Source organism: Melospiza melodia, chromosome 15, assembly GCF_035770615.1.
Source record: "Melospiza melodia melodia isolate bMelMel2 chromosome 15, bMelMel2.pri, whole genome shotgun sequence".
In the NCBI taxonomy this organism is placed as follows: domain Eukaryota; kingdom Metazoa; phylum Chordata; class Aves; order Passeriformes; family Passerellidae; genus Melospiza; species Melospiza melodia.
Genome location: NC_086208.1, coordinates 4,737,550 through 4,759,667, shown reverse-complemented (window position 1 = coordinate 4,759,667; position 22,118 = coordinate 4,737,550). Strand labels below are relative to the sequence as shown.

At 42.0% G+C, this 22,118-nt stretch overlaps 1 protein-coding gene across 2 annotated transcripts in view; it reads right to left on the bottom strand.

Annotated features, from left to right (window-relative positions):
• The window catches only part of SCAPER (S-phase cyclin A associated protein in the ER), a 137,808-nt gene extending 118,030 nt beyond the window's left edge, over window positions 1-19,778 (bottom strand). The window contains exons 1-5 of one of the 2 annotated variants that reach the window (XM_063169470.1): window positions 19,723-19,778; window positions 17,870-17,945; window positions 15,356-15,473; window positions 9,680-9,750; window positions 5,450-5,647 (exon numbers count right to left, since the gene is read on the bottom strand). In XM_063169470.1, coding sequence (XP_063025540.1) covers window positions 5,450-5,647; window positions 9,680-9,750; window positions 15,356-15,473; window positions 17,870-17,945; window positions 19,723-19,778 — 519 coding nt within the window. Of the gene's footprint in view, window positions 1-5,449; window positions 5,648-9,679; window positions 9,751-15,355; window positions 15,474-17,869; window positions 17,946-19,547; window positions 19,567-19,722 lie in introns of those variants that run through there. The other variant, XM_063169471.1, reaches the window with a different exon arrangement.
• Window positions 19,779-22,118: the final 2,340 nt, after the last annotated feature.

The window sequence follows — 22,118 nt, the reverse complement described above, 5'->3', positions numbered from 1 at the left end:
AGGAAAAAACCACAATAAATGGTTTAACCTATTTTAAGGAATGTTTAGCTCCACATTATCAGAAATGATCAGAGCAGACCCATGCAGCTGTAACCCGAGCCATGTTTTATGAACAAGGGAATACAAACAAGACAAGCAGCTGGAGCGGCCCCACACTCACTGATGCACAGTGATGGAGCAGAACAAAAGTGGCTCAGAAAGCGCCGTTGCAGGCATGCAGATAACTCCATATAGATGTCCAGCTAAAATTACCAATTAGCTCCCCGATGGGCCGCGGCGGCTTCGATTGGTGTGCGAGGGAGCCGGGGCTGGCGCGGGGCAGGCGGGCCGGCGCCGTCCCTTTGTCCTCTGACACAGGATCCGCCCGGGGCTCCGAGCCAGCCCCGCTACCTGCGCACCGCCACCGCCCTGCTGAGCCGGGCAAAGCTGCACCACCCGAGAAGCTGCTGACAAAAAGGAACCTCCATGGGCCGCCGTGCTGCGGCTGCACTGGAGTCAGAACAGTTTTATATCGCATTGTTTCTCAAGGTCACATCCAGCCTGTACGGTTCTTAAAGACAGTTGGAGCTAAGTAAGAAAGCAATACTGCTGAAAACAGCTCTTCAAGGAAAATCAGCGACATGAAACTCAAACCAGACACAATGTAACTCCTGTTACCTTCTCCTCTCTGTTCTGCATGTTTCTTTCTTGTTTTCCCTTCTTTTCTCCAGCTTTCATTGATCTCTCTGCTTGCCATGTATTTATCTCAAAGTAGGACTTCTAGTTTCTTCAACTGGGTGACTGTCAGAACCCAGGGCATCCCTCTGGCTGTCCTGAGCAGCCAAGACCCCTGCCAGGGGGCTCAGAGACCCTGGCACACAGCCCAAAACACCTGTGGGTTTGATTATGATCCATGGAGCAAATTACCAACCTTATATGAAGATCAGCAAGCCACAACAGTTTAGGCAGAATAATAGTGAAGTTATCACAGGGTGGAAAAGTAGATTTGGGGTTTCTAGAATGGGGGTTCAGGAGGCAAGATGGAGGGAACTGGGTGTGTCCAGCCTTTCTCCTTCTTCTTCTTGGCCTCCATCTTCTGCTGTGATGTTGGCACTTTTGGACTGGTTTAGAGTAGAAGCTCACTGTCTAACATAGGTGACAGGTATTGGAAAGTAATTGTAAATATTGTACAGGTAGTTTTTAGTACAAAGACATAACACAGCCCTGGGGACAGGCAGAGTGCCTCTGGTGCCTCTGTCTGTCCTGCTGAGCTGACCTCAGCAGGGCAGGAGAAAGAATTTTATAGATAAGATACAATAAACAACCTTGAGACCAAGAAATGAAGAGCTCTGACTCCATCTTCAAGCGCCGGGCTGGGCAAAGAGACTTTCTAAGGTATCTCAGGTTCACTCTGACAAGTCAGAGACCCCTACAGGTGAGCCTATAAATGACTTTGTAACCAACAAAGACCTTCAAGAGCAGCTACATGGGAGCCATCCTCAGTCAGGACTCAGGTCCTAGATAGGCCCATTGAAATCCCATTTACAGAATGGAAGTGCACTTCAGGAAGCCCTTAACCACTTTGAAATGTCCCTTCATGCATTTATTCTCCCATTCTCAAAAAAGGAAGAGGCAAACATGGAAGTACCAAAGACTATAGGATTTTAAGGTTACTCCAACTCAAAACAGTAGTACATGCATCAGGGAAATTAATTCAGTCACCACATCTGTACTTTAGCTTATTAGCCAAGCTAATGGGTTCTATTTTATAAACCATGTCTACCTTATGCTGTTTCATTATTTATACTGAATATTTTAGTTTATGTATTTACCAAAATAAACTCAATTTTTTTATACTGGAACATGCTTTTAGCACACAAACTATGTTCCTTCCTTCTTTTTTTAAATGTATGTTTTCAAGGTTAACTGGGTGTTTCAGTAATTTGACACAAAAATTGCTTCCAAAAATTCCTTGCAGCCTTTTCATACAGTTAAATTACAGATAATTAAAGCCAGCTCTGGGGTTGGTTCAACCACTGTGATTGTCAAAGTGATTCTTACAGCTCTGGGAAAGGATGAAAGGAAGCAGCTCCTCTAGACAAAGGACTCTCCTTATATCAACTTCAGTATGTGACAAACAATATTTTAAGCAAGCACACAGTCTCCTACACCCAAGTGTTAAATCACCACATCTGGCCTCAGCTGCTCCTCACTGATGCACCTTCAGCATGGCAGCCACAATCCCCTGCCTGACAAGGATGTGCTCCAGAGGACCACAACCATTTCCAAAGGAAATTTTCTCCAGAAGAATTAATGCAGTGGCACATGCAAGGACTCAATCACACCAAACTTAAATACACACATACACATATATACACACATATATGTCTGGTGCAAAGGATGGAGAGGCAGGAACACGGATACCCAGACTAAAAGACATGCTGGCTTTTCTGAGTAGACCTCCAGAAACTAATCTCAGGTGAAAAGACAAGAGATTGTACAGACTCTAAGTAATGCTAAACAGCAATGTAAAAAGAATATAGAACAAATTTTTTAAATTATAAGATTCAGCTTTTTTGAAAGGAAAAGAGCAGCTGTGTAGACATGGATTCTTACACAACTGAAGCTCTTAATTCATTCTAGGAGGAAGATACCTCCAAAATTAAATTAAAGGTAGTTTGATGTTCTTCTATACTTGCTGTATCATTAGTTGTTGGATCCAGTTGCTCAAGCTCTATCAAAAAAGGGTTTACCTGAGTGTGTAGTGTTTCTGTTTATATATACATACACACACACATAAATACAAACTCAGTTGCTGAGACACCTGAAAACACCAGAGAAGAACAGCAGCTGAAGACATCTGCTGCATTAACCAAAACTGACTACAGAATCTGCCTTCTACCCATCTACAGATCTTTTGGTCTTAATACCTTTTATCATACAGCAGGGGATTTAAAGGCATTACCATTTCTGCTCTGCCTACACTTGCCACCCAAACCTAGAAAATAGCAGGTAAAATATTCATATAAACACACAAAACCTCAGCTAATATAGACAATATCCACACAATTTGCATTTCAAATGTTGAAGGTTACAGCCATATCTACTAGGACATATTTAATCTTTTATCACTATTGCACAAGCTGATTTATGTACAGTGAGATGATGCTTAAACTTGAGAACTATTTCAGAAATAATTCAGCCATGTTCATTACACCTTTCCACACAAAGCATCCAAGCCATATCTATATATCTACATACATGATTGGAGAGTTCTCAGTTCCAAATCAATAGCAGAATACCAACTTCAGCAGAGCCCAAAGCTGAGGAAATACACACAAGCACTGATCCTCTTACACACATTGCCACTGTTTGGATCCTCACCACAACCCTTCTGTCTGCAGTTTCAACCACAAACAGCCACCAGAGGCCTCTCCCACTGGGGAGCATCAAACATCTTCAGTGACAACACAATCGATAAAACTGCAGCAGCTCCTAGGACGGGGGACAGAAAAGGCACAAAATACAAAAAACCCCAACTAACACTTCTATACCAGGTTAAACAGAAGGTATAAAATGCCAGAAGTTGTCATATTTCATTTCTACATGGGTCCTCTTAGAAAACAACTTTTATACAACTACAATGGTTAAATGGAATAGCACCTGCCCATTTGACTGAGCCAGAAGTTTAAAGAGTCAAAATTACGGAAGTTTTTGATAATGTGAATTTATCTTAATTGAAAGGATTTTTCAAAATACCACTTAAAAAAATGAAGGAAAGGTTAGCAGTGGTACCATTTTGGTTTCTTATTTAATATTATTTCCCACCTATGTCCAACAGTCAAAATGGGAGAAACTCAACTGTCTGTTAAAACCACCATAAAATAATGAGAAATAATAGAATTTATAGACGAGAAACATTATTAGTAAAAATTCTTTGCCAAGACTAAGCAGTTTCACACTTCATAACTTAATTAACAGAAATGATAGTAATTTATGAAAAGAATAGTCATAATTTAACAGTAACCTGGAAAAGAAAATCCCAGACAAAAGACCACAGCACAAACACATATTCCAGCTGCTTAGGTAAGGCACACTTGTGCTGAGAAAAAAAGATCTTTTGAAAGGTAAGAGTGACATGAACATTACATAAGTTTCACAGCATTTGATACTGGACTGCCCTGTTTGCTCATTTTTGGTTTTTTTCACCTCTGTTTTGCAAACAAGTAACCTGAGCCACACAGATACATACATCATTGTCAAGAGTCTGCTGAAATGAAGACTTTTCACTCAGGCTACGTCTGTCCCCATCCTAAAGCAGATCAAGTGGCCCGATTAAAATGTTGAACGGTATCTAACCCCCAAAAGATGTGATAATGACACAAATAGGCTTCTGTTCTTTCAGTCACAAAAGTTTAAAATGCTAATTTAATTACAGTGCAAGGTTGGCTGACTTTCTTAAACCAAAAAATTCTACAGAAAGTTTCCTGAGCAGGAAGACAGTTCAGTAACAAAATGTTAAATTGTGTTAGACCAACGAGAGATTTGGAAGCCTCTGAGCTACTGTTCAGTTCTCAAAGCTGCTTTCAATGAAATGTATTTGTACACTAATCTCAATAGCAATTTGGCTGTGTCTGATTACAGCAGAGAATGAGATGCATAGGATAAGAAAAAAGTTTACTTAAATTGATATATGAATTTTTTTACAGTGATTAGATAATCATTTCCAGAATGTGTTGAGTTTCCAGCCATGTTTAATACAAAAACAAAGTCATCTCTTTAACATTTCTTGTATAATGTATTCTGACTTCTCTTAATGCTTGTGATAAATTCCATTGCCAAAGCATGAGTGATTTTTATAAATGACAAGGGTATTTCTAAAAATCTACTAGAAAATCACAATAAAATGTGAACCAGATGCACAAGCCATTACAAATCCAGGTTGTTTGAAACTGGAAGTGTCTTACAGTGACATCCCAACCAGACATTGCTTACACTCGACCACCAATCACTTTCTTAACAAAGGGAGAATGAGAAGAGTGATAACTATCACTGCAGAAAGGGAGCAGAGTGTAATTAAGCCACTTAACAGCAAGCAAATGAATGTGAAAAAGGCTGAACTACAACAGTGCCACCTACAGTAAAGGACATTACTGGGAAAAAGAAATCAATCAGTGCTTAGTCATAAAAATAACAAAATCAGAACTCAATTAACAAAGTCTGATTTCACCAAACAGCTGAGCTCTAATAATATAATTATATAATTTAAAGATTAGTCCTTGCTCAAGATGAAAGCATTTTCTTAAATATGAATATATATGTCCTCAGCTTTTCTATCTAAAAGCCTGTACAAAATGCGAATGAAAACGTAACATGTTTCCGAAGCTCTAATTCCTCATTTACCTCGTTTCTAAAATATAAAACAAAGCCAGCTAGAAGGCAGGTAGGCAAAGGAGAGCTGGGGCATTACCTTGCACTCCACCACACTCTGGTCTGACTCGCAGGTGACGTAGATCTCATCCACGGCCCGCCGCAGGTTGTCGAACAGGAACGCCCAGTAGCGAGCCCGCAGATCCACCTTCCGAGGCTGCCTGGCTTTTGTGGGGCTTTTGTCAAAGCTTTTGTCTCCAGCTCCTGCTGCTGCTAATTTACAGTCCAAGGTACTGTTCTGAGAACAAGAAGGTACAAGGGGAAAGGAGAACAGCAAACAGAAGTGTGGTAAGGAGTTGGGTTTCTGTGCAACACACCTTTCACCAACATACTGAAACACCCATAAACGAGCACGTCTTCACTGAAGACATCATTGCACTCGAGGTTTTCAACACACACTCTCTTAAATACAGGCAGCACTTATGATCAACTAGATTCTGTTTCTTTGACAGTTATAATATTTGCATTCCACACAGTATGAGATACTCTGCCTCTCAGCACACTGGAAAGATACATTTTCTAATTACATATCCTGTATTACTTTTTCTGAAAGATGTGCATATCCAGAGGTGAAAATAGCATTTTACTAAAAAACATACCAGCAATATTCCACGACAGGGAAATTCTATTACCAAGACATTACATATGACATGATTGTTTTTAAACCCTTATGGCAAAACGTGTTCATGCCAGTGAAATGCACCCTAAAACACAGATTTAACTGACCCAGCACTGCTTTGCTGCACAGGTGCAGGGCACAGCCAACCTGTGTGGAAACCCAGGGCACCAGGAATATTTCTCTGTCTGCTCTGGAGTGTCCTGATCCCCAGGGGAGCACTGACTTTGACCCTCATTCCTGGAGAAAGTTTCCTAGACTTCGAGATAGACTGGAATCCACAAAAGTGTGAAATAGATTATAGAGAGTAGTGTAGGTGTATCACTTGGTGAGAAATTTAGGTTTTGGGATTTTTAAAATGTGAACAGAGTCGTGGATGGAAGCAAGATGGAGGGCACAGGGCATTGTCCTGGGTTTCTTCTTCTTGCTTCTTCTTCCTTCCTCATAGGTTTGGGTGGCATTTTGTAATTGGACAGAAAAGTCTGCACTGAGGGCTCTTTGGGATCAGTTATTGGGTTAAAAGGGAAAATAATCTAGGTGTCAGTTCTTAATTGGATAGTTTAGTCTTAAAAGCCCTTGTAACAAGAGACTGTGGGCCATTTTGTGCCTTCTAATGAAAAGCTGAACTCACAGCAGTGAGAGTGTTTTACTGACAAGAAATAAACACTTGATTCCAACACAAATTACTGTCTCAAGCGCCTTCAATCCAGACCCAGAAAAACCAATGACTGGTACCCCCACAAACATGCTAGTGCTTATGCTCTCATCTGCTTTTGTGGTGAGATGCTAATTTTTCTGTAAGTTGCAGAAGAATGGGCACCTGATTTACTACAATCACACCAACATCTCTGCTGCCCTTACATATATCTCCAAGTGCTTCAGCTGTACTCCAGATGAACCCCAGTTAATGTATGCATGAGAGTCATGCTCAGAAAGATGCATGGCATAAACAACCAATGAAAAGCAATTTCAGAAGGGTTTCATATTTTTTCTTCCATTACATAAGTCACCTTTTAACAAACTGCTAGGAAAAAAGATGCTCCTAGGCTGAGGCCTTGTGTAAAAACATTTAAAGCAAAGCTTATATTCTGGCTAATTTATAGCTCCTTGAAACTACTGTTTATAATGAAGCAAGTTCAACTCCAGAATCATAAATAGCTACATTAAAATAACAGTGCTACCTGTTGCTGTCTGTATTTATAAAATGTGACCTCAGCAAAGTGATTAGGTTTACAGTCATTCAGATAATATTGCTGATAAAAAGGATCAGTTTTGGAATGGGAAACCTGCATAATTCCCACTCTTTGAAAGATACTGTTCAAACCTATCTTTAAAAGACAATGTCACCGAATATATTTTGTATTTAGCAACAAATGTATCCATCTGCTGTATTTGGCATCCATTTATCTTCTCCCTTATATGTCAGCCATATTTTAATGAGAAAAACACCTTGTGCAGGCTCTGTAAGCCACAGCAGCTCCATCATTATCCTGTAAGCAGACTTTCAGGGTCTCAGTAAAACCCAAGCAACATTTACTGCTACCAATGGTCCAGCAAAACACCTCTGAAAGGACAAAAGCCTCTGATTTCTTGTAGACACTATCACACAAGCAGGCTTTAAATCAGCATTAAATCAGCATTAAAGAGAAAAAGCATTTTAACTTGCAGCAATAGTTCAAACCTTCAAGTGCAGAAGATGCAAAGCTGATGCACCTTTGAAGTTAACAGACATGGAAACACCACTTCTTACATCCCACGTAACCCAGCGTGGATGATGAAAGTGGTATTAAACTGAATCTCTTGGTGTTTTTTATTTTGTTTCTTTCCCTCCTAATAGTTTCAGTAACTTGCCTTGGAATTGTGGAAAGTATGCAATGTATATTTATACTCCTGGGATGCCAAAATTTATTGAATGTTTATTTGCCAGCACCCTACTGAAAGGAAGATGAGGTTGGTAAGACCGTATGAAACAGCTCTTGTAAGTTTATTTTCTTGAGATTAGTGGCCCATTTATATGCAAAGGAAAATTAAAAGTGAAAGCTCAACAAAACTAAGCCAAAAAATAAAAAGCCCCCAATTACAGCAGTATCCAGTGTCTGAAAAGCAGCAGCAATGAAGGTGCTGAATGCCAGATTGAGATGTCAAGCTGCACAGACACTCAGCAGTGCTCAAACCTCAACTGAAGCCACCAGGAATGCACTTTGTCAGTGACAGGAGCCTCAGCACAGCAATCCCACACTGGGTAGCAACCAAGCATTCCCCTGAAAACTCAGGGTTCACATAACCCCAGGTGAGACAGAACCCACAGTGCACATTGCTCTCCACCTCCCTACAGAATCCACAGTGCACATTGCTCTCCACCTCCCTACAGAACCCACAGTGCACATTGCTCTCCACCTCCCTCTTCTGGGGCACACCCTGAGAGGGAGCCCCAGGCACACCAGGGACACCCCCTGGCACAGCAAGGGAGCCCCAGGCTGTCACACCAGTGACACCCTGTGCCACACCAAGGGAACCCCAGGCACACCAGGGACACCCCCTGGCACACCAGGGACACCCCCTGGCACAGCAAGGGAGCCCCAGGCACACCAGGGACACCCCCTGGCACACCAAGGGAACCCCAGGCACACCAGGGACACCCCCTGGCACACCAGGGACACCCCCCTGGCACAGCAAGAGAGCCCCAGGTACACCAGTGACACCCCCTGGCACACCAAGGGAACCCCAGGCACACCAAGGGAGCCCCAGGCACACCAGGGACACCCCCTGGCACACCAAGGGAACCCCAGGCACACCAGGGACACCCCCCTGGCACACCAGGGGAACCAGCACACACTGTGTCCGTAATGCAGCAGTGTGTGAGCAGAGAACACAGCTGCCAAACTGAACTGGGAAAGCAATGCCTGGGTTTGAAAGATGCAAATACATCTCTATGGAAGCAGAACATTTTTCTTTTTTCAAAAAATAACATTTTCCATATGCTTTATTACCAAATTCTGACAGGCTGCCTCAAAACATTAAATGGCTAAAGCTGTACTAATGGCTAAATCCATGAATCAAAGAAAAACAGTGGTTAAAAATATTAAACATGAGGAAAGATTGAGGTATTACTTTATTAATGTAATAAAGGTTGTCATTCACAGAGAGAAAAAAAAACCTGAATAAAAATAGGAGCAGTATCTTCTTTACAAGTCTCATTCAAACTTACTTTCCAGTCCTAACTCTTAGAAATTTTACTCACTTGGACTCTTCTCCCAATTAAGATATACTGACTTGAGCCACTAACACATGAGGTAAAGAAATTTCCTTTAACTAGGAACTGGGAAGAAAGGCAGCCCTTATATAAGCAGCATACTTACAGCAAGACTATCCTATATCATTTTATTGAACAGCCCTTTCCTTAAAATAGCCTCAATGCCAATAAGTCAAATATGCCAGGGGCTGGGAAGTGCCAAAAGGAAAGGCTGAGCAAGATAACCTAAATTCTGGCAATTTTAACTTCTGAATACTTGACTTTGAAATTCAGATGCTTTGAAAATACAATGTATGCACAGTTTTAGAAAAGTATTAATCAGCCACCAATATACCAGTGATCTCACAGAAAAACAGTGTTGTGTCATCTATTTTATGTCACAGTAAGAAATGAGCAGATACCTGTTTTGCAGTCTTGTGTGTTCCTTGAGTCACCCTTTTTGTTTTTCCCCCAGATTGCCATTTCGATTTTCCTGTGGGAGAAGCAACTGTTTTAATCAACAATAATGATTTTAATTAAATAGAGCACTCTAAAATGCACATATCTCATCTTGCAATGTACTGAGAGGGGCACAATTTCTGAGTTAAGAGGTTTGGCAAATTTTATATTCAAAATATATATTCCAGTGTTTAGAATGTGGATAATGCCAGAAAACACTAGAGAATGAAAAAATACAAGAAAGGCAAGACACACAGACTTCATTAAACAAAGGTAAGCTTTGAGTTTTCAGTGCCTCTAAAAATCATACAATTACAATCTACATGTCAAATATTATTCTAGCTTTCCATATAAATTTTAAGAAGTCTGCTTTTGATTGATTGCTCAATCAGCTATTATAGAATTAAAACAAGAAATACATTTATTAGGAAAACCAAATGTAATGATTTAGTTCTTCTGGAGCTGTTCTGCCAAGAAAGATGGGAAAAAACAGAACTTAGGTCAGGATTTAGTTCATCAACATTTAGACAGCCAAAGGAAGAGAGAAAAACACTCACAGAACACAAGTCATCCTCCATTAGACATAAAATCCCTTCTCAAACATACCTGTCTTCCTCCACTGTTTATACAAAGTGACTTTAGCAACTATGCTTCCAAAATCAGTTTAAATTCCCCCAGTCAGAGGGGGTGATCCCAGGTCTCAGTGCTGCACTGGTGGCAATTAACTGATTCAGAGTTATCTTTGCATAGAAAAATCTGTGTTAGCCTAGACCAACCTGATCTGTGTGCACTTAATCTTTGAGATTTGCTATAGGGTAATGTAAAAAGAATTATTCCTCCAAGTATCTAAACTTGCTCAACACAGAAATCATAGGATCCAGTTACCAAAAATGTAAGCAAGTTAAGAAAAAACAGTAACTATGGCCAGAATTTTCTCTAGCAAAGATTAAATCCAAAGAGAAGTTTCAAGATTATTTAGCTGGATGAAGCCAAGCAAAGCAATGCATTAGTTGAATACAGTCCTCCCTAGACCATGGAGATATTCTTAAATTTCAGAATTGTCCAGTTGAGTTTTTAACAGTTGAGGCCAAATTCCCAAATGCAGCCCAGCTGTTTTACATTGCTCTGGTTATGTAAAGTAGCTGCAAACCTGTCCTAATCAAGCAATGGTACAGATGGTTTGCACAGCTGGTTTGGATCATTGGCTATTCCAGGCAACAAGGCTTTTAATTTAAAACAAATTAAAAATTATTTGCTTGATAATTCATTTTTTAAATGCTACATTAGCCAAAAAACTAATACATTGAACTCAATTTAGCAGCATTTAGGGGAAAAAAAGATCATTCAGGCACTACCTGTATAAAACCTTCCTAGTCACTAAAAAGCTTGAACTGGGGAACAGTTCCATGGCAGACTTCTGATAACAGAACTATTTCAAACTTCTGATTGAAATCTCTCTTCTGATGTGATTTACATTCTGCAAAGACAAGGTTTTGAAGGCAATGGCATACAGGACTTGCACAGTGAAAAGGTTTGCCACAAATAAGGGTTCACTAAAATTAAAAAGGGGCAGAGAACACATCAAGTTGCAGAATTTTTAGATTCTATAAAATCCAGAATAACAATTCATCATCTAAGATCTGTAAAAATGTCTGAGCAAGTCATTGCATTTCAGCAGCAGCCACATTTTCAAGCTTTCTTGTTCCTTGTTCATTATTTTACAATAATGGCTCTGGTAATGAGAAGATTATTTCTGCTTTTGTCTCTCTATACTCCCAAGCAGTGGCAGCAGTGCCCAATGGCTGTTTGTATGTTCAGGGTGACTGGTGTGTAACTGGTGTGTAACTGGTGTGTAGCTACACCTTGCTGGCATTGCTAAGAGAGGCCCAGACTTCACTGACACCTGAAGGGCACCCCCTGCTAGCAACTGACTGAAGTGTAAGGAGACAACAATGGTGACACAAGATCATCTCCTTTAGTTATTAAGTTGCCCATGTGAAATATATAAAGTATCAAAGTTCTGCAGCATTGGAGGAGCTATAGCCATATTTTACACTAGAAGTTCATTTCCTCCCTGTCTGCTGTTTAAATATGAAGCACACAGGGCTTATGATTTGTGAAGTCTTCCTGTCCAAAAAGCAGAGGTGCCAATACCTGCCATCTTTTACCTAACAACCTCAATAACCATCCTGCTCACCTCTCCCTTTTGGATAGTTTTACTGGTATGGGACATGTGGGAATTGCCTTCACATCTAGGAGTTAATTGCTGCCTTCATTTCTGTCCTGGCTATGGCAGAAATCAACTGCACACATTGTTTCAATGCCTTTGACACTGCTCATCATCACACCCTCAGCAGAAATGGTAATTTTATACTGAGGAAGCACACTGAAGTTTCTAATCCTATTATGAACCACATCTTCTTACAAATTTGTAGAGCAGCAGTAGATGCTATTTTTCTAACTGCACTGTGCTAAGGATCTGGAGAAATGACTGCCTTCAAGCACGGATGTAACCAAAATTCTTCATGTTTTCCCACCTCTAAATTGAATTACAGCAATAGATTTTGCACAAAATTAATTTTATATATTACTGTAAGGGTCTCACCCAGAATATAATGGCCCTGTATTCACCTACGTGCACTAGACTGGATTCCCATTATTCATTCCAGTGAAATTCAAGGCTTGGAACTGATGAGCCTTTAAGAGTCCCCTTCCCTCCACACTTATTTTCTGCAGCAGTCTCCTGCTAAAACAGTGGAATATGCTGCAAGCTCCCCAAAGTGTGCCAGGTACCTTTCAACCACTAAAATATGTTTCCTTACCCTGAAATGCTTAATCTGCAAATGAATTCTGTATGGCAAGAGCCCAAGTGATTTTAAACAAATAGGGAATAGGAAGAGAACAGTCACAAATACCAGATTTTCCAATTTTTCTACACATCTCAAAGTTCCAAAGGTATCTTACCATCTATTAACATTTACATGTCAAGCCTCTGCAATTTTTAACTGTTGCTAATTAGTGTGTAGTTGCTTATCTGCATTCAGTGCCTCAAACTTAACTCTAGGCATGTGAAATAATTACAAAGGAAAAAATTCTGAAACCCTTCATTGGAATTATCACAGCTTTCCAAGGTGGGCAAAAGCAATGTGACTGCAATTGGTGACTGCTGGCTGCAGGTTTGGAATGCAAATTCCATTCTGGAGACAGAAGACCAGAAGAGTGAATTTTTCTCTTTCAAGACTCCTCCTGAGACACCAAGCTGACAATAGGGTTGATTAGTTTATCCAGCAGAATCTGCTGTGTGCTACTGAATTCTGTGAAGGAGTATCTGAATTTCAGTGGTTGGAAAGTGTTACAGTCACTCTCTCTCCTAGACCATCACCACCATGCCTGGGATTCTGTCATGGCATTGATCTGTACTCATAATTAGAATTTCAGATCTGACATAACTGGGGTGCACACTGCCCCAAAACACACAACAGACCTATCACCTGCCAGTCCAGAAATCTCTTTCCTTTTTAAGGAAATACTGCTTACTGGCTGGAACTATGTATTTACAGAATGGAATCAGGAGGTTTTGATTTCTCTGTTATCTATGTATGCTATATAAATTACACAAGTCTTTCAGAGCAAGAGGAAAAAAATGGGAAGAACACAAGCACACAATTTTTAAAGGAGATAGAAAAAGGATACAAATGGAAAAGCTGAATTCAGTATTTTAATTAATCAATGCTCTATAAAACCCTCTATAACCCTAGTAATAAAAAGTGCTCATACCTTCACTGTGTCTGGAAAAAAAATCTCATTATGAATAACAGTATATAATTTAAAATGTTAAATCACACACTGGTGCTGCCAAATCAATACCTCTGAACATAATGAGCAGAAGAAACTGCCCAAACACAAAATTCTGCTTTGTGCAGGAGAGTGGCAGGATTGGCTCAGGCACCCTGAACCTTTGGCCTGATTTACACAACCCTTGAACAAGTCAGAACTGTCCTAATCCATAATGTTGCTGTGTCATCCCTCAGGGACACAGCACACATGGAAGGAGCAGTAAAAAATGAACCAGAGCTCAGTGACACCGACATAAACACCCCCCATGCCAGGCAAGGGCCAAGAGATAAAGGATTGGCTCTGCCAGGCTTTCACTAACCACAAGTTCCTTTTCACAGGGAAATTTTCCATCAGGCAATAATCATCAGATCCTTTGCATTGTGCAAAAAGGTCACTTATAATTTAAGAAACATTAAAAAGAAAGCACCACTGACAAAGTTTTAAAACTAAAATGGGGCTAATATGACCAAAAGAGGAAAGGAAAATATGACCAAAGGTAATTAATACAACTACTTGGATTTTAATTACTGTACATAACTACTATTCAATGAAAGCTAAAAATTCACTTTTACATTCATTTATCATGGTTTAGCAGAATTTGTTAGAGCAAACATTCATCTACAACTCAGAGACATTTTGAAGGAAAAAGCGTTAAAGTTTCTAAAATAATATTACAAGCAAGGTAGTATTCAAAAATAACAAATCTTTACACAGAAAGTGAACCAACCCACAAGTTGCTCAAAAATACTACTGGAAATACACAGCATGTTCCCTTACCACACACACATTCACATCACTACCTTGCCCAGAACTGCAATTGGGAATCTGGAAATACTTTGGGCCCCAATTCTACTCTGCTTTCAGACAGCTGAAACTTTGCATCAGACATAGGGTGAATTATCTTGCACCTTAAGACATAACATTTGTTAGAAATGTCTTTTCCACTGGCAGAATCACAGAGCAGCTGAGTTGGAAGGAACCTCTAGAGATGGTTTAACTCAACCTCTAGGCTGCCCAGAGCTATGTCCAGGGGGGTTTTGAGCATCTCCAAGGAAGATGATGCCCACAGTTTTTCAAGGCAACTGGTTCCCATGTTCAACCATCTCCACAGCATAAAAAAATTTACTTTTAGACACTTAAAATCTGCAGCACCTGGACAGGGACATGCAGCTACAAGAATATTTGAGATGAAGTTCTCAAAACCAGCATTCAGACATCTGGAACAGCTTGAGTAGGATAAAAATAAAAGTCAGTTCCTGGCTCCTTAAGTCATCATACCACAAGAGAGTATTACAGCAGTAATAAAACTGTTCTGAGGACTTGCATTACAGAAAGCTGTCCTCACATATCCCCTTCTTCAGAGAGTCTTCATTGGCATCTACCAAAGCTGAAGTTATCCCAAAAGAAACTTCCAAATTTCTTTGTTTTACAACACAGAGAGAAATTTGTTAGATTGTTCTAAGTCATCCCTACAATTCTGAATTCCCCAGTTACAAGAGAGCACTTTAGGACAACATCATTGTGTTACACAACTATCTTGACAACATCAGCAAAAGGAAACAGTCTTAGATGTCACTTGTAGATAAATTAAAACAGTTTTGAATCTGCCACTGGAAGGTTTTACAAAGTGATCTACCAACTGCAAGGCACATTTTGTCAAAAAACTTCTAAATTACACTATGTATGCTAAACAGAATATTTTTAATAGAGAAATTTTATGTAAGGAAAATATTTCCAGATGAGGAACTCCAGCTGACAGAGGGATGGAAGTGCAAAGACCTGGAAGACTGTTAAACACATACCATCATCCTCCTTGTTTTCCAGTGGGACACTCCAGGCTATCAGGTTCCTTGCTGTCCTTCCCTCCTCTGCCACTATTTTCCTCACTTTGTCATGGCTGTTGGAGCGTTGGAAAGAAGCCTGAAAACAAGAAATACATGGATGGGCACACAAGAAAGAAATCTTTGGTCTGACATGTTGATTTCATCCAGTATGCGGCTACACCATCCAATGTGGTGCTGAATTTTCCTCAAATATCTGAAACAGGTGGATGCATTCATTTTCATTGCCATTCTTCTGCACAGAAGCAGATTTACTCATCAGCATGGCATGGGAGTTACCACCCAGCCCCCAGGATGGATGGGTACCTTCAGACCACATCACTTTCATTTAATTGCTTGACAATGCTGCTGGGACATCACAGCAGACTTCACAAATGTTTTAATTACCCTGTGTCAATTAGAACTAATTATACAAGCTAAAGGGAGCATGAGACCAAAATACACGTGTTGGCTGATTGGTGAGAGCCTGGAGAAAGGCATGAGCTGTATGGGAACCATGTGAAGCATGAATAAAATGCCAGCTCTCTCACTAAGACAAGAACCTAGAAAGTATTTCCTGGCAACTGTGATGGGCTGTTACTGCAAAGCTGCAACCACTCAAAGACAGAATGAGAGACCCTGGGATGCTCTCCATTTACCCAATAAACAGTTCTTTGCACTTGGGAGGTGCTCCATCACAAGCCATCTGAAAACAAGTACATTAAAAGTATTTGTATCAACTGACAGATGTCAGTCAGATAAAGTCTTGCCTCTTCTACAGTGCAGGAAAGTTAGTCCTCACACAATAATTTGCAACAAAGCCAAAAGATGTATGGTGATGATAAACTTATGTACCATGATAGCACAAACTGCTGACCAGGTTAGCTTTAAACACTGGCCAACTTAACCATAAAGGAGTTAAACAAACCTAAGAATTACTTTAGGCACAAACAGACTGATTTTCTGTAGAACTAATCAGGAGGTATATTTTTCCTCTTTTCATTTTTACCATCATATGGCTCAAGCCTGCAACCACTTCTACATCTTTAGAAAGAAAATACAGTAAAGTTACACTAAAAACAAATATAGAAGATGAGTGGCTAGAATTTTTTAAGGCAGCAGGAAAATAACACAAACGAGAAACTCCTTTTACTTTAATGCTGATCTAATAGTTTTTAACTTGGGTTTCTCTCATGCAGATGTCCTCAGTTGCCTTTCTGGAAGTCACAGTGTGCCATCTAGTGCCTCACAGACTGCCCACAGACACTACCAGGCAACACAACACAGGAAAAAACAGCACTGCTCAATCTGTGAAGTTGTGGAAAACAGAGTAAAATTACAGACCTTGGCCCTAAGCAACTCAAGTAAAGCACATAAAACCCCCAGAACCTGTACAGAACTGGCTCTAATCTATTCTTATTCTATACAACTAATTGCCTATTCTTGCTGGGAATTTTTAGTAAGAGTGACCATGTCTGCTGCAGCAAGTTTGGTTCGGGTTTTTAATGCCTTATTGCTTAATGAAGTGAGTCTAAAACTTTGCATTAGTCCACAACAAACTAACTTACCAAATTATTTATTTTTATACAAGCCAGAAAAGCTTAAAAGGGAACAATAAGAATCTCATCATGACATTTCAAGGTATTTTGTAGCGCCTAACTTAAAATTCTCATCTCTGTAACCTGGACATCAGTCAAAAGGGAGGCCCAAGCAGGAGTGAGCAATGAGGAACTGCACAGCCAGAAGTGAGAATCACTGTGCCAAAGGCAGGAGTGGCCAGGAACAGCCTTTCCATCTGACAAGAGCTCACTGCAGTCCCCTCCCACACACTGACCCCTGGCTTTGAGTGCCCCCTCACCTGAATCCCTGCTATTTGCCACTCAGCTACCCAGAGGAGTTCCCTTCTGCCACATGCTCTGCATACACTCAGCCCTCAGGCCAAAGGAGGGACCAGAAACTGCCCAGCCTCAGACAGCAAATGCTTATCATTGAATCTGTACTGCTTCTTGTCATGGCTACAAATACTAAAGGACCTTTTGTGAGGAACCTTCTTTAAATGATGCTCATGGATAAAAATACATTGATGTAAACAAACTGAGCAGTTTCATCCACTGCACTCCCAAGGAAAAGTCATTCAGCTCTAAGCTCAGCCCCTTCTAAGAACACCACAGACATTGAGGTCTTACACTGCAGCACAGCTTGGATGAAAGCAGCTTAAAATGGGAGTCAGCTGAAAAAAAGGAATGCAAAGCCCCCACATACTAACACAACTAGAAATTATGCAAAACAAAAGAAATGCTCAGATTTATTCTACTGTAAAATTCCTTTTTGAAGGTTCCTCTCTACAGTGTTGATGAATAACATTTATTTAGCTCCTAGAATCAATACTTTCATAGAAGATACAAATGAACTGATTAATTAATCTCAACATGAAAAATTAGTTTTTCTTGCTGTTGAAAAAACACCATACAGTGTAATAGTTACTGAATGTCTTACCATCATGTTATAGCCTTCCTCTGCATCAACAGGCTCACTTATTACATTTTTGGATGACCCCATTGAGTTTTCATACCTGTGTCAAAAAAATGCAATTAATAATTTTACCTTCAACCAGTTCTAAACTACTTTTAGCTTTCTGGCAGCATTTAGGTCATGTACATCAGATGAGCACAGTAAGGTTGTCAGAAGTTAATTTTATTGTGAAGTGTTTGCATTGCTCCTTACTAAAAACAGCCAAAAGTCCAAGAAGCAAACAAAAAGAGACTGACATTACAGAAAATGGAATTTCATATGTGGTTAGACAGTAAACAGTACAAAGAATATCAAAACTTTCAAACAAATCACTGCATGGACTGCTCTACAACAGTGATGCAAGTAGAATAATCTTTCCTGGGACAGAGAACTGGGCAAGTTGGTGATCAGTTCAGAAAGAAAAACAAATCAGAGATGCACTAACAATCAGCATCAGCGAATGAATGATCAAGCAAAATCAAACTGAAACTTCTGTTCTCATGGAACTCTAAGATGTGAAGGCTGCTGTACAAGTGAGCTCTGGCAAAGTGAATACTTTATGCAGTTGTAACAGAACCATTGCCACAAATGAAGAAAGTCCACAGGTGCAATTATTTAGAGGTTTATCAAGAATTTCCAAAACAGTGCTAGCAATTCTGAAATAAAGTTAAATCCTTGGCTTTAAGGTTGATAAATTCTAAACAGCTGAGTGCAGTCTATTTTGAGTGCAGTCTAATCTTACTTATCTGAAGAATCAGACACTAAATGGAAATTAAAGAAAGACACTTCTAAATTATGCAAGGTCAGGTAAAAAGGCAGTATTAACCTTTAATCAGGTCCAAAGTCAGATTTTGTTGGCCTTTACCATGAATGACACTACTTTAAGCAGACTGTTCAACTGTTCTCACATTACAGAAATAGCTGAATTTTCTATAGGGATTTAGCCCAGCCTGTGCCAACAAGCCCACGGATCTCTGTATGCCTTAAGACAACCTAGTAAACCCATACAAACCAAAATGTAATGCAGTTGGATGGAGTTTTTGAAAACAAAGATTGTACTTCTGCATCACTTCAGCCATCAGAACAGATCCACCACTGAGTCTTCAAACACTGAAGCATCTTAGAAAACATCTCTTGTACAGCAAACTTGATTGTACTCGAGGGATAATAAAAGCAGATTAAACTGACATATATATATTTTAGGAGAGAATACGAGGATCCACGTATTTTCCCAGTACTGCAGTTCACTTGCAAATAATGCAGAAATAGGAATTTGTATTTAGAGAACTGCACAGAGAAGGCAGACCCTGAGTACACTGCGAGACCTTCAGTGCTGTCAGCCGTGATTTTGTCTCTGACAGCAAAGGAAGAGCAGGGCTTTACACTAGGAACGACATAAGCAGTTTCTAAGATGCAAACAGCCATACAGCATGTGGCATTTGACACGGGTTCACAGCGAATTTCCTCAGCGAGGGTGCCTCTCCCCCCACGCACAACCCCCGCTGAGGACAGGGGGGCCTGAAGGACCGGCGGGGTCCCAAGCACCGGGACCCCCCTCAGGCTGAGCCCGAGTCTCCCCACGGGCAGTGCGGGAACGCCGCGAGGGGCTGGCTCAGACGGACAGCCCGTTTCTCCCTCAAGGCACGGCCCGACCCACACCCACCGCTCCCGGTCGCCTGTAGCAACCAGGCTATCCGCGCCCCGCCTGGCCGGGCCGTGCGGCGGAGCCGCCCGCCGGGGCTGTGGGGCTGAGGGGGGGTGAGGCGGGCCCGCCGCCATCTTGCCCGCGCCTCCCGCGCGCTGCCCGCTCGCGCCGGGCCCGCGCGCCGGCCACTCACGCTCTCCGCCGCGCCGCGCCGTCCCGCCCGCGCGCGTCCCGCCGCGCTGACGTCATCGCACCCCGCCGCCACCGCCCGCCCGCTGCCGTGCCGGCCCCGCCCGGCCGGCCTGCGCATGCGCGGCGCCTGCCGGTGAGGCGATGCCCTCACCTGGCCCCACACCTTCCACCCGCCCCGCCCGATGCATGCCCTGCCCGCGCCGGGTGCAAGCAATGCCCTCACCTGGCTGCACACCTGGCCCCACACCTTCCACCCGCCCCGCCCGATGCGTGCCCGGCCCGCGCCGGTGAGGCGGTGCCCTCGCCGTGCCTGCGCCTCGCTCCACCCTGGGGAGGCCACTGAGGAGGTTCCCGCGGCCCCTCGGGCAAGGCCAAGCTCGGGGCTGCCCTCAGCCCCTGAGGAGACGCTGGGGTGCGGTCACAGAATCGATCTGCTTGGGAAAGGCCTCTGAGACCACTGAGTCCCATCTATGACCGAGCACCACCTTGTCACCTAGACCATAGCACCAAGTGCCATGGCTAAACACCTTAAACACCTCCAGGGACAGTGGCTCCATCACCTCCCTGGGCACCCTGTTTTAATGTCTAATCACTGCTTCTGTGAAGAAATTCCTGCAGATGTCCAACCTAAACCTTCACTGGTGCAGTTTGAGGCCATTGCCTCTCATCCTGTCACCGTTGCCTGGCAGGAGACCAGCCCTTACCTCCTGTTGGTAAACTGTGGAGAGCAAGAGTCTCCCCGGGCCTCCTTTCCTCCAGGCTGAGCCCCTGCAGCTCCCTTGGCTGCTCCTGATACTCCAGACCCTTCCCCAGCTCTGTTCCCTCCTCTGGACGTGCTGGAGCTCCTCCATGTCTTCCTTGTTGTGAGGGGCCCCCATGTGAGGTGTGGCCTCAGCAGAGCCCAGCACAGGGGGATGGATGGTCACTGCCCTGCTCCTGCTGCCACAGCACTGCTGGCACGGCCCAGGGGCCATTGGCCTTGTTGCCCGCCTGGGCTCGTGTTCAGCTGCTGTCAGCCTGATGTGGCTTCCTGTGCCAGTGTGATCACTGAGTCATGGCAGTCAGCCCCCAGCCCCTCCCCACTGCTGGGAGCAGAGAAAAGGGGACAGTAAATAACTGTGTGCAATACATGGGGTACAGGTATAAAACAGGCACCTAATCCTGGGGTGTAACAATAAAGTGTGGCTCGGGCTACTGCGTCCAGCTTGCCCACCTGGGGCTGGGTGGGGCTTGTGAAGAGTCCCACATTCCTCCTGGGGTCTGAGGCCTGGGAAATGTGATTTGTGAAGAAACACCAGACAAGTGGAATCTGATAAGACAAAAGGGGATGTGGTAGGAATGGTCAAGCATGTAAAACATGATGTGAAAAGAATAATCAGTTTCCCTGTGTGTGACAGGAATAGCAAGAAGAAAGAGGCCTAAATGATAACCTGGACAGCTCGGGCTGTCATCTCTAAAACATTAAAAGTCCTGCAAGGATGGTAATAGATGGCTTGGGAGATCATACACGCTTCAGTTGGATCTGCAGCAGCAACAACACCTCTCAGAAAGGATACATCACTCACCTGGGAGCAGAGAGCTGAGCCTTGAAGATTTCATCCAAATCCCTCACAGTGCCATCCTTTGACAATGCACTTATTATTTATCAGCTGCCTCCTCAATGTGTGGCTAAGCTGAGTGCCCTGATACTGTGTTGCATCAAATCCTGCTGTTCTGGTTTGATGCCAAATCAGATACAGCATCAGAAGAATCTCCTCTCATAACCTATTTCCTCAGATATTAATAACTGCACTAAATGCAAAGAACTAGAAAAACAGGTCAGTAATGTCTGCAGAGTATAAAATACTTCCTGCAAAGTCTTATGAAACAATTGGAACATTCAAGAAGTTATATTTGGGTACTACCAAAGCAAATTACTGTCACTTTGAAATCCAAACACGGTATTTAAATGTGATGATCTTCATAAACTGCTGCTCAGTTTTTTCCCTTATTTAAACCTAAAATCAACAACTTTTATAATGGAAAAAGGAAGGATAATCTTTGCATGCAGGTCTTAGATAAATGGCCTCATGCAGCTTAAAATGTTGATGTGATAATAACAAAATATATCAAAATGGAAGCCTATCTAAATAAAGCTACTGTCAATCAATTCTGTCAGTGTATAAATGACATACATTAGAATAAAATGAATTAAGGCTTATTCAAGTCAAGCAGTGATTTATAAAACTGAAATGTAGAAATGTCAAAAACTTACAGTGAACACCAGATGGATAACTTGACTTGTTAGAAATAACTGCTCAGGAACTGGTGCTTGTGCTGCTGGACAGCTGGTCTCGTGCTGACAGTCCAACAGACCCAATTTACACTTGCAGATCTCACAGAGAAGTTGAACATGAC